The following is a 13,796-nucleotide window of genomic DNA, read 5'->3' as shown; positions in this document are numbered from 1 at the left end:
CTACAAATTGTTCCTGACTCACCACCACCCACGTTTAAAATGCCAGCTGATGAAAGGGCTTCTTGTGCGTAGTTGTTTTAAAGAACATGGTGCCTGCAGCTATCCAGCTGTTACATGCTGTATGTCCTGGAGCATGTAAGAGAAAGAGTGAGAGAAAGACTGTTCAGCTACATGTGTGTTAGATCTGCGCTGACATGCAGGAGTGATGAGGAATAAAGGCTGATGTTGGCATGAGTCAAATTCACAAATTTTAAATAAGAGCAGAGAACATTTATCAGCCATAACATTTGTGCCCCATATAAATAAATATATTAATGGGCAAAACATGGATGATGTCTGCATGATGAGCCACTGTCAAGTAGTGATTCCAGTCATTTTTATTCCCTGGATGCCTCCTTCACAAACTTTTGGTCATTTCCCATCTGACTGATTAGCCTGGAATCTTTGGCTCATCCTTGAGGCCCATCTCTGTCACATACCAAGTACTCTGAACCGTTAGAAAAGTCCTCACTCAGATTTACATATTCATACAGGGTAGGGAAGTCTTTCCACACAGCAGCTGCTCTGATGTGATAAGGCCACATATGGAGATTCTAGGGTTTGAGCCCGTATAGATGGGATGGTGAAAGGTTAGGGACAGTGTGAGTTTTAGGCACCCATGGAATATATTATTACTCGTGCTGCAAAAATATCTCCTGCTTGTTAAATACAGGGGTGATAAATATTCACAAATATCGTGCACGTTGTAGTACATACAACTATACGTCTTCTGGCACTGCTTATATAAGGTGTGCCTCAGGGAGCAGTTATCTGCCCTGTCCTCTGCTCAGATTTGCTCAGGTGTATCCTATCATTGATGTGCATACATTAACACCACTTACTGCCATTTTAGGTCATCCAACAATAATCTTCTTTACCTTTCTGTAACAGCTGTAATTACTTCATGTCTGGGTCCAGAACAGTGGAAAAGCCCCCCCCTCCACTGCACACATACATTCACACAAGGAAGCACAATTGATCCAGATTCACATCTGGCCCGTCTTTGTTCCCATATTTGGTGTCATGAAAAAGCAGCATTCAGAACAGGCAGCAGGAAGTCTTTCTCCAAACAGGCTCCTCAGCTCCTCCTCCAATGACCGTGTCGGTTTGATCAAAGGGGCTTTCTGCTAAACATGTACTGTCTGGGAAAACTTCCAGTTTGTTCCTGTGTCTTGCTCTTTTACAAATGACAAGACACAGGCCTTTGTCTTGTCATTTTAGTGGATTTGAAGGGAATTGGGTAAATATCTGTCGTTTCTGTGAATATGCTTTTAGATACCCTGAAAATTGCGAGTAAGGACAGATTTTCAATCAACCATTTTGTTCATTTGTCCTGGTTGTAAAAATAACTTCCCCAAATTAATTTTTCCCCTGGTTAATATTCACTGGTGGAACATTTAACTTTAATTCAGAAAAACCTCTGAATTCTTAGTAATTACTGACTTGTTGACAACTCTTGTGTTTCTGGCTGGTTTGGTTTGTGACATTGTTCCTTACTCGGCTTTTGCTCTCTGTCTCATGTGATTTCAAAGACTCGTTGTGTCTAATAAGGGACCAGAGCTTCACCCATGAGACAAAGTCTTCAGCCTGCAGCAACTGTCAAATGGCTATTGAGAGGAGAGGAGAAGAGAAGAGAAGAGAAGCGAAGAGAAGAGGAGGTTTAAATTGATGAAAAATTATGAGCTTCTACATGTTTTGTTTTTTTAATTCTTCAAATTCAATTGTATCGTATTTTTACACAAACCTTTTGGAGTGTAATGAAGATGAAAATAGAAATCCCACAGAGAGACATAATTAAGATGTTTATATTCCTGAGATTTAATTCCAAAGAGAAAGGAGAAACTTTCTTACCACAAAGTAACTTGGAGGCAACCACGGCTCAATAATTGCTGCCTTACACCAAAGGATTTCAGGAGTGCGAGACAAAAGAAACACCTCCATACCTTCAGTTAGACTGAGCAATCATGCAAATGCAGCCTTGATTTCCATGTAAATGATGAGAGAAAGGGAATTGTATTATTAAATATATTCATAGATATATATCTATTCTTTTAATAGACTACTGCTCCCTAGTGGTGAAGAGTGGCAGCAGTTTTCCAGGGAAGAAGACGCTGACAGGACTGACAGCTTAATGGGACTCATGCAGGAAGCCATTCACTATTAAAAAATAAATTAGTTAAGGAAAGTAACATCAGGAAATGACTTCCACCAATGCATCTGGAGCCCGAGAGTGGCCGACACAATCAGAGGGTTCCTTGAGTTCCGACGGCACAGAATCTACAGTAAGTCATTAAGAGAGTGCCGCCGCACAGATGGACTCCCTGTAGGGATAAATCACATGCAGGAGCCTTGTGAAAGCTGCACGGACAAAGGCAGGCAAAGAGGTCTACGTTTCAGCTGTCAGATCTCGACTCGCCGTTAGAACAAAGAGTGCAGCTATTTTAGAATTTAACAATGCTTTCTGTGACACACCGCTGTTCTTTCAGCTGCTCTGATGAGCTGATCCATGTCCACTAACACCTGCTACACACACACACACACACTGGCCTTGAAGATATGAACGATGAGATATGTTAAAAATATAATCCCCAATAAATTGAAATACAAACATGGCTTGAAAGAAAGTTGTGAAAAACACATTTGAAGTTTGAGTTCACTCAGATGTGCCCAGATATAATTAGCAGCAGTCTACACTGAAAGCAGCAGAGACAACACGGTGAGCCTCATCCAACCGGCAGCAACGAAGCCACCCTATCGCCGACATCAGACACGAGCTGAGAGGCAGGTCGGCCGTGCACAGGAGGACTAGTCTTCAGGAGATGATGACGGGCATGCACGATTTGGCCACTTCACGGATGAAAAAGACAAGACTCAATAGGATTACTCCAGGCATTTAATTCGGTGCTTCCATGGAGTTGGCGGGACTCGCAAGAGACAGATTAAAATCTAACAACGTCCAAGCGGTTCACAGAAGAGCCCGAGCCATTCTGACTTATTCATCTTCATAAGGGTCAGGCGGCAAAAAAGCTCAATCCTACATTTTCCACATGAGGCGGAATCATGACTTTCACTCGAAACTCTCTGCCTTCGAAACGAGGCTACGCATTTCTTTTTGCTATTTAGTGATACAACCTCTCTGTTATACATCTGTGCACGCTAGTCTAATGTTAAAGACACCACCAGGATGAGAGAGCCTGCAACAAGAACAACACAGAACGCATTAAAGCACCACTATTTTCAGTCTGAATTATGGTCTTCCTGAGAAAACTCCCCTTCATGTGTAAAATCAGTGCAGAACAATTGTAGTTCTTTCACTTCCCACCAAGTGAAAATAATAACTAGAAAAGCACTCAGAGAGCAGAGAGCGCAGACCTCCGCCAAGCAGCTCATTCCCCTCCTAATTGGATACTATAAAATGTATAGTATAAATTGTCCATAGAGTATGAGTGTGTGCGTGAGTGGTTGTCTGTCTATGTGTGGCCTCGCTACGCGCTGGCGAAGTCTTCGGGGTGTACGCGCGGCGGGGCACTCTCACCCATAGCAAGCTGGGATAAGCTCCAATCTGAAAGGATTGCAAATTTGGCTGTAGCTGTAGGCGTCCCCAGAAAGAGCTGAGGTGTCGCAGACTGAAGGTCAGATTTCCCCAAAATTGGAAGAGGATAAAACAACCCCCCCCCCCCTCACTATGATTCATATCTGAAAAGGGAGATGCAGCTAACACGAGTCTCTTTCTGGAGATGGAGATCTCTTCGAAGAGTGTTCGTATTCTTGAAAACATATTCCTTGGACGACGTCACGATTTCAACCCATTTCACATTGATGCACTTTTACTTTTGACAACAGTAAAAATAGATTCTGTGTCAATCATTTCCACCGCATTGCTGAATCAGAGCAGAGTCTGAACATGGCGTGGATCCAGAGGCCTGCACTCTGTCAGGTTAAAGTGACGCTCCATCAGAAAACTCTCCAGCTGCCATTTCAATTTCACGACAGGAGGGGGCAGAATTAGGTCATTCGTGTAAGATCATCGAGCGTGGAGCAGCACGTGGCTTTTTGAGCGTTTATCAATTTGTGACGTGGGCATCTGGTGATCGAGGTTTCAGCTCATCTTTATGATGACTGACACGAGTAAAACACACACACACACACAAACACGCAGATGTGTCTGTGTGACGGATGCGTGAGGATGACGCGTAAATGAGGTTGATGGGCCCTCGGAGGGGGGCCGGGGGCCTGCTTTGCTATTTCCTTATCTGGCTCACTGACCTGTGGCATCGTCTTATCTGCACTGCGTCTGACTACCAGCAGATCTCATTTTAGATTACCTGCCCTTTAATGGGAGGTCAGGAAGCATGTTCAACAAGTCAGGTAGAAAGCAGCGGAGACAGGTGGGCTGTGGGTTCTGAAAGCGTTGGTAGTTCAGGTTTTATTCATGTGTCCGCCTGATGGTCCAAGCTCTGCAGAGCCAACAGGCTGGTGTTTCGTGGAGTCTTCATTGCTGAAGCCTGCAATGATGCTGCAGCCGACGTGGTGGAGGAGCAGAACTCCTCTGTGAACCCCGGCCAGGTCTCCATCCAGGTGTGAACCTCGGACAGATCTCCATACAGTGTGAACCCTGGCCAGGTCTCCATGCAGGTGTTAACCTCGGACAGGTCTCCATCCAGGTGTTAACCTCGGCCAGGTCTCCATCCAGGTGTGACCCCCGGCCAGATCTCCCTCCAGCTGATGACTGAGAACTCGACCTGAATCATGATCTGGAGGATTTCTAGCCCATTGCTCATAGAAATTCAACCAATGTACTCAGTGAAGTTTTAATTTCACACCTAAAGGAGTGAAAAATCGGGGTGGGGGGTGTTAAATGAATATTTTCTGATCGTTAATAAATCTATGTTAGCGTTCTGCTTCTACGTAGCGTATAGAATTTCAAACATTTCTTCTGGTCTTGGGAAATATTCACTTTTTGATAAGAAAAAAAAAAGATTTCAGTTTAAGAATGAACACTTTGACCAGGGCTATCAATTCATATTATTGTCAAATGTGCTGCAGTAAAAAACCCAATTTACTGAAGTCTTTTCCCTTTTCAGCTTAATATACTCAGGAGCAACTTTGATTCAAATTAATGAGAAAATCAATTTCAGCCTCCATCATCTGACTCTGATGGACGGGGAGACGCAATGGATCGCTTTCTTTCATGTTTAGTTTTAGAGAGGAAGGGAACCCATTCAGAAGCAAATTATTCAGACCTTCAAAATTGCATTCGTGTGGCTGTGATTAGAAATTAGAGACACTTTCACAGCCAGAGGAAAAAATAAAGTACAGTTAAGAAGAAACAACTGATCAATCTATTTGTCATAATTGAGTTTATTTAGGTGAGAATAAACTGCAGCCTGAAAATGAAGATAATTTCTATCCAGAGATCCCTCAGAAAACTGAAATTAAGCGCTTGATTTCAGCTACCTCTGTAATGACTGATGGGACCCCTGCAGAGCTCTGCATTTTAATCACAGCTTTATGCACACACACACTTTACACAAAGCTGGCAGTGCAACAAGTCACAATACTCAATGTTATCTCCTTGTACTGCGCAAAAGCCATAGTGTGTGGCTTGGAATTCAGAAACAAGGCGAAAGGGCGAGTATAAACCTGACAGAGGGCAGCAAAGATCCACGTCCCTGCATGTTAGTCAAAACGCTCTATACGTGTGCATGTATGGAGGGAGCCGGCCAATGACACGCTCAGTACAAATCCATGATGCAAGTTTATTTACCTGGCGCTTGATACAGGAATTTCAAATGTGAACAGAGACAATTAGGCTGCATGCTGACACATCATAAAGAATGCTCCTGAAAGGCTTTTCGAACATACACATAAAAAATATAATGTTTCCCCCCGATCATATTCACAACGCTAATGAAGGCAAACGTAAGCATCCAAAATTGGCATGTGCTGTTAGCCATACTGATAGTTTATTGTTGTGTACAAAGATACAAAAGCTGTTGACTCAGCTTGTTAAATTGAGCTGAAATGTTTCCCAGGATGCAGCTTGCTGCGTTTGTGTACATTATTTACTCTGTTCAGTCTCCATGTCGTTCCTGTCGTTTGATGCAACCACACTCGGATGGAAAAAAGCCTGGGAATGGAGGAGCAGGGAGCGTTTGGGTTTGTGTGTACGTTGTCATCAATTTTAAATATACATATATAGTATATATATATATATAGGTAGTGTATGTGTGTCACCCACACTCACATACACATACATACATACATACACATAGTCATAGCCAGTATAAATATGATAAACACAGAGGTGTTTCTGGGTCTCAGGTAATATATGCTTCCGCCGTCGCCGACAAAAAGCAGCATCAGTCTCCTTGTCCTCCCACCCGGTCTCTGGGAATGATGCGGAGCTCTGAGCCGTGTTTCAGAAACACATTGCCTGCAAAAACAGAAGAACATTAAAGGAAAGCTCACAGTTCAAGATCTGCCTTTTCTCTGATGAGCGGCTTTGCCTCTGTGAAGCTGAAATGCTGCAAACAACTTGTCAAATCAGCAGCTTTGGACTGAAACCTGGACTGTCCCTCTGATGTCTTAAAAGAGCAGTGAAATCCTCAATGTAAAAGAAAAATAAATAAATCCTAAATTTAACAAAATCTGCTTAATTTTGTGAATATAACTACAAGCTATAAGCATCGCCCGTAATGCGAAGAAAAGAATAGAATTCAGCACAGAAGTCGAGGGACCACCGCTTTTCAATTCTCTCATTACTGAAGGATTTGATTTTTTAAAAAAAATCTAATTAGATTTAATTCTAAAAGCTAATTTTCCACCCGTTTGTGCATCTGCAGCAACATGTTTTTGAAGAACGGGTGGATTTTAGCGCGGACAGACGGAACGCTCAGTTGAATTATTTATCATGATGGCAAATCCGTTCAATTATTTGTTCATTGAGCCAGCAATCACTCTCACACAAATCTGTACGACTCCTCCCTCGATCATCGGTGTGAGTGCACTGCAGAGTTTGATATTGGCCTTGGAAAAGACGCGTGAAGAAAAGGAGATTGTAAAAAATGACATCACATCAACTTCCAGCATGTAATACTCCGGCTCTGTGAGCAGAGTTGCTGCAGTGGGGGGAGAAGAGGCACTTCGACAGAGGTGTCTGAACTGAGGCTATTCTTAGAAGCACACAGCACAAAACGTTACGCAGATTAAAAAAATAAAAAAAAAGGCTGCTGTCGAACCCCCCCCCCCCCCCAAAAAAAGGCTAATCTTGCCTTGGGTCAAAGTAGACATCGCCTCGTCCTTCTCTACGCCGAGAGCCGAGTCCTCTGCTACTGGGCTTTGTTCAGGATGAGGATTTGCATAAGGAGAGGTGGGCTGCATATTCTAAAGGACGGACCTCAGGGAAACATGAGTGGGGCTGACACAGAGAAAAAGTGGATCAGCAGTAATGTAGGAATCTAGAGTCAAGTGAATTCCGACTCAACGGCTCTGTGCTTCCAGTTTGCCTCCAGTCAGACATCTTTTTTTTTTTACGTTTAGTGCAACATTAAAGGCACGCCTTTCAGGATGCTGCATCTGTATTCAGGAGTCGGTTAAAACCATTTCTGTACGGGTATGTCCAAATTCTATTCCAACACAGGGATCTGGACGGATAACTGTCCTGGATTGTCTCCGATAGAGGGATCAGACAACAGCGACAAACGTCTCAGGGACCAATCGTATTGTTTGCTTTGTATTCTACATCCACACCGAAACAGCAGGGAACACCAAGCCGTCTATTTCAGTCTCGGAAAGATTTAACACTGATACAGCGACCTTTGAGGGTCGAGATGAAAAGGATTGATGTTAAACACCAATAGAATTGCTGCTAAATGTTCCAACATGTCCAAAGTTAGCACGACCTGGATTTTGAGAGGTCATCTTTGATTCCGGGACAGGAATGGCTGAAGTCACTCTGCAGTAGGCGCTGGCTGAAAACCCTCCTGGTGCGTTTCATCTTAGTTCCTCTGCATTCATCAGATTTTTCCATCATCAAATCTAAAGTTAACGTGACTGTTTGAACCCGAAGCCGCGTTGCCTGCAGTCCCGCAAACAAGCAGACAATTTGCTGCCTTCTTCGTGGAACCATCCATAGAAGCCACTATTTTAGGGGATGATTTTGAATAAATCTCATAATAAACGTGATGCCATCAGCGTTATCAAAGTGCAATATGAAACATGATTTATTTACATTCTGTATTAATGCCTGAAGTTATTAGAGCTTTGATGAAAGCATACTGACAAGTGGCAAAGTCCTTCAAAAGAAGTTCTGAGGTTTGTTGTCAGGCATCTAGCAAGAATTTGAATGGAAGGAAAGACACGTTACCCAATCAAAAGCAGCATTTGTGAAGGTGTGAGAATATAAAAAAATAAATAAAAAATGAAAAGAGAAGCTCTTCAGAGATGATCTATAAAAGACCGAAGAGACTGACCTGCTGTCTGGGCGGGGTTGATTCCTATTCCATCTGCAAGGACAGCAAAGAAGCAGCGTTAAGATTGTGAATCAAAAAGATCGCCGTGCATAACGCATGCCTCAGAAATCAAAGAGACGATTACGACATTACTAGCTCGAGTTGCACGAGGCAACAAATGTGAACTTAGCAGGCTTTGGGAAATAAGCTTGGTGTCAAATTCTGCACTAATAAAACTAAAACGGTTTAACCTGGCTGCCACGTTTTCCACCTGAGTGCTATAAGAACGACACTCGTATGTCCCTCGGATACCCTCAGAGCCCTGTAAATGTCCTCTTGTTGTGATTCCTGGCAGTAGGTTGGGAAACGCATTAGGCACACTGCTTGTGAACGTCCTCTTAATTCCCCAACCCCCGTCAGTGCAGAGCAGAAGTAAACAGAAGCATCATCGGCCGTTGTGAGGGAATGAACAGTTTAATTGTCAGGAAACAAGGACTGATCCAAGACTCTCTCAGACACAAGCTAATTTGTTCTAGTGGTTCTGGTAACTGCGGTTACAAGTGTTCAGCATGACAATGGTAAATATTACAGGCTATTCCAGACGTGCAGCTCGTCCTAATGAACCCGTAATGTTAAGCTTAAATTGTGCCGCTTGTCAAATAATCGCTGTTCAACTGCAGTCTGAAGCAACAATAACCACTAATAACCTTTCTGTTCCATACTGGCTCAAATTAGATAACATTCTTATCTGTTACGTGAAAATAAAACTTTGTGTCGATTTTACACCCATTTTCTGCCGAACCCGGGGGCTGAGATAAGTCGCATCGGTGTTTGTGCAACACCTGCTGGCAGCCGATAAAGAGGCAGAATTGGTCGGGCTGATTAGGAAAACCGATTTACCCTCCGGAAGTTTAACGTGAAACAAACAGTTTTCCACTTCCACATCATATCTCCTATCTCTGTCTGTGAGACTGCATTACCGGAATTTAAACCATTAAAACCCTTAAGTCAACTGCAGTCTGGACGTCTATGGGGACATAAAGGACATTTATAGTTTTCAAATCTCTATCTAACAAAAGAGGGATTAATTAAAAATTACTCATTTTTCTTCACCTCATTTCTTATCTAAATTTTGTAATATATATATATATATCTTTAACTTATACATATATAACTTTCTGTTATGATCTGGTGCTATAGAAATAAAATTGAATTGAATATATATAAATTGGAGCTTTCACATTGTGTATTAGTATACAGTATCATTAAATGTAGATCCCTTTGGGTTTCAGTTGTAATGTCGTACAAACGTGCACCGTAAAAAGGAAGAGGACAGTAACTTGCAGGTTTGCTGGTAGAGCTTTCATTGATCATTAAAATGTCTCATTATCAGACTTGACAGTATTCCATTCATCAGTTTCGCTTCGAGCAGCTCTTTGTAGAGGGTTTGAAATAGTTTTTTTTAGCATTCCTGTCAAAACACATGACAGGTATAAGACTCTCTAAAGCGTGATCGCTCTTCCTGACTGGTAAACCTGCCCTTTTGACATGCAGTTAGCTCAGGTGGCTAAAAGGAAGGATCATTCATGAAAATACAGTACTTTCTGCCAGACTCACCGTTTGTTATAATTGCGCTGGTTGCTGGCGGTACTTTGAACTGTCAAAGAAAATGAAGCAGAGACAGACGATCATTCCCAAATCCCATTTTTGTGAAATCAAAAAACAGGTTAACGTTCTAACATCGGAAATTACAATCAAAATAATTCTAGGCTATTTTGTAAATAACCAGGGATCATTTGCAACGCAACGCCACTCGGCCTGAGAATAAATAAGTCAGCAAGAAAGAAAGATTCATCCACTCAGAGATCCACTCAGTCATGAATCCTCAGAAACAAAAAGAAAGAAGACATTTTGTTTTCTCATCTTTTGTCTGGTGAGTTTCACGGGTGACAGACACACAATAGTTTGCGTGTTTCACGCACATTCTGCCTGAGTTTACACAAACACACACATAGACTCACACTAGCCGTTAGAGAGAGAGCCTGAGGGAAAGATAGCCACGCTTGAATTTGTGTAAGAAAATCACTCAGTATGGTCACAATATGTGTCCTACTTCAGGGTTCAACTCAGGAGGATGGGGACTTGCACAGATTTGTAGTGAGGGGGGGGGGGCGTCTGCCAGCGGAGAGATAAGGTTAGCAAAGCGAGGCTACAGCCGCAGGTAGCATGAAATCCACTTTAGATCACGACTGAGTGATCTTTGTTTCACGTAGCATAAAATTGGGCCGGTAAATGTTTATATAGGAGTGTGATAGAGTATAAATCCGAATTCCACCCTTGCACTGATTTTGATTCTGATGTTGCGATTTCCCCCCAAGCAGCACAACATCCACATGCAGACAAAAATGCCGCCGCTGCTTGACTGTCGATGAAAACTGACACTAACTGGTCACTTTTGATTGTAAAAATCCGTTTCAGATGTGAGCTGTTTTGAAAATACAAGTATCCTCAGAGAAATTCTTTGCCATTTCAAACTTCGCCCTCTTTTAATAAATGAGAAACACTGAGTCAGCTAGCTATTTCAAATCAGCAGCTCCAGTCTTCCTTTCGGACGAGGAAAGTCATAGTACTGATATACATTTAAATACATGGGGTGGGGGGGGGGGGGGGGGGGGGGAGAGACGTAAAACTTAAGAACAGAGGATGTGGCATACAGTTATGTTTGCGTGACACATATAGCTTTACATAAACTGTTGCATTGATCAAATTACAAGCATTCAGGTGAACAGGGATTTTAATTTAATTTGTTCTTAAATCTCATTCCCCACTGGTGAACACATACTTTGTAGAGCAGCATTAGCTTACCTCTTCAGCTGCAAACTTCAAAACTGCTGTGAATGGTGTGCTCTCTGGGACACTTAGTCTGTAACAGACACCGTTAAAGCCAGCCTAGTTCATTCACCACAATTTACTTTTTTACAATTAAAGCAGGAAAGCCACACAAATATTGTCTATTGCCTAACTGACATCGGGGTTGATTCATAAGGGCAGAGATTGTTCTGGGTTTAAACGATGAGCCGCATTTTATTTTTAGTGATATTTTACAAAATGACTATACAAATATACGTATTCAAGCTCTTTTCGTGCTCTTCAAAATAAAATGACTTAATCGAATTGTTTAAATACATTGATTAATTCAAGCCCTCCAGAGTTTGACAGTTTTTAATTAAAAATACTGAAAGAAAAATGCTTTTCAGAGATAAATAATTGCTATGAGATCACAATTTTGTGTCGTTATAACAAGTTAGTATAAAAGCCAAGAGTGACGTGGAAACTTGAAACATCCATCCATCCACTTGTAGATGAGCTGATTGTCTCATCTCTCTCTCTCTCTCTCTCTCACACACACATACACTACGGACAATTTAGAGTAATCAATGAATCTAAATTGCATAATTTTTGGAGGCGGGACTCAAACCCACTCGTTAGAGAATTATCTGAAGGAAGCTAAAATATATGAACTATTTTGATCTCTCTCTCTTTTTTTTTTTTTTTATCATCCAATGATAAAATATCAGATATAGGCTACATAAAAACCAGATGATTGTGCTCAAAGACAACGTGACGTGACTTCCACTGATCGATTTACAACATTAGCCGTGATGTAAAATACTGAATAAAAATGTGAATGCTGTTAAAGGTATTGCTGAGCTGTCATTATTATACTTACACTTTGAATGGCAGCCGGGGGTCCGACGTCAGAGTGATTTTAAACGTTACTTTAGACCTAATGAAGGGAACAAAGTCGTCGTTATCAGCGTCTCGGTGTTTTCAGATGAACGGGGGATATATTCTGGGATATATTCAGAGAAATAACGCTGGACAGGGCAATAATCTTACATTTTACTTCGACGATGCTTCGTCTTCTGTCTGTTTACTCACACCCGGAAGTTCGAAGGACCCCTACGTACACGTCATTCCTTCAGCTCGATTTTTCTTTTTTTGTTGGTCAATATTTTATGTTTTCGCAAATTTTTCATCGTTTTTGTAAAATTACGACCTTTGCGCTACAAATAATTTTCATGATAAAAATAAACATTTATGCTAAAAAAATAAAATAAAAAAAGCACAGGCATTCATATCAGACGGCTAACAAATACCGTAAATGACAAAAAGAGACGCACATATCATGACATTTTTTTGGGCGCATATTTTAATTAGTTGGTCAACGTAACAGTATCATGCATGTTTGAAACGTCATGGTAATATTGCTGAGCACATACACGCACGCACGGTATGCTGAGTATGCATGTAAACAGAAAATAATGGCAATGCTTAAACAAACAAAGCTAAACAAAAAGCCAAACCACATCATAAGGTTATGGTTTTATACAAAATACCATCGTCTTTTAAATACACCCTATCTGCAACTCCATTATGTTTGAAAGTAAAAAAAAATAGAAAAATGTCAACCTTCTGCTAGTGCTTTTCTTCACTGGAATCAGATATCAGATGAAGTAACTCCTAGACTCAGTTTTGATTAATTTGTTACACACGTAAAAGTTGGACATTACGTTATTAAATAAATATGATGAGAGAAAGAAATAAAGTGAGACATTGATATCAGTGGTTGACCTCCAAAAGAAACACAAATAAATCGGAAGATTTAATGGGGTAGGAAAAAGAACAAATGATGACAGCCTTTAAACGTAGCATCAAAAGGGATGTGTCATATACCAAAACGCCTCTGTAAATTAAGGTAAGGTACTAGGTCTGACATGGAAAATAAATAAAAAGCAGACAAGACCCCTTGAATATTTTTATTTTATGTTAAGTTGGCATGAAAATGCTGCCTGAATTCAATATATTCAGGACACAGCAGAACATTTTAATTAAGTAGTCAGATTGAAGTTTCTTGTCTCATCTCACTCTCCTTGATCATAAAGAGACTTGCATAACCATGATAAGCTTCCATATGCAAAAACAGATTTTTAAAAAAACTGTCTGAATACATCATTGTAGTCCAATGTAGAGGAAATATTTTCTTTGAAGCAGGAAAAAAAAAACATTACAGGTCTCCAGTATCTTCTTGGAGGAGGTCTGGCAGTGCATTAAAAAATGCAAAATACAATGAATGCATTCAGTATACTGAGCAGCCACAATTGAAAGAGCGAGACCTTTTAACATAACAAAAGCAGGTCCTAAGGGAAGGAAAAATAACAATTACCTGCATAAGAACAAGAATTAATGCTAATACTGATGCTAATGCACACAAGCACACGCACAGACATGCAAAAAAAAAAA

General features: G+C 41.1%; 1 protein-coding gene across 1 annotated transcript; it reads right to left on the bottom strand.

Moving 5' to 3' along the window:
• Positions 1-5,784: 5,784 nt before the first annotated feature.
• ufm1 (ubiquitin-fold modifier 1) lies at positions 5,785-12,439 on the bottom strand. Its single transcript, XM_068744681.1, has 6 exons — positions 12,393-12,439; positions 12,223-12,279; positions 11,358-11,415; positions 10,110-10,149; positions 8,514-8,546; positions 5,785-6,475 (listed from the first exon to the last, which is right to left on the bottom strand). Coding segments are annotated over exons 1-6 (264 nt in total). The 5' UTR covers positions 12,395-12,439; the 3' UTR covers positions 5,785-6,401.
• Between the last annotated feature and the right edge of the window lie 1,357 nt (positions 12,440-13,796).

The sequence above is a fragment of the Brachionichthys hirsutus genome, chromosome 10 (genome assembly GCF_040956055.1).
Source record: "Brachionichthys hirsutus isolate HB-005 chromosome 10, CSIRO-AGI_Bhir_v1, whole genome shotgun sequence".
NCBI lineage: Eukaryota > Metazoa > Chordata > Actinopteri > Lophiiformes > Brachionichthyidae > Brachionichthys > Brachionichthys hirsutus.
This window is presented reverse-complemented; position numbering and strand designations above follow the sequence as displayed.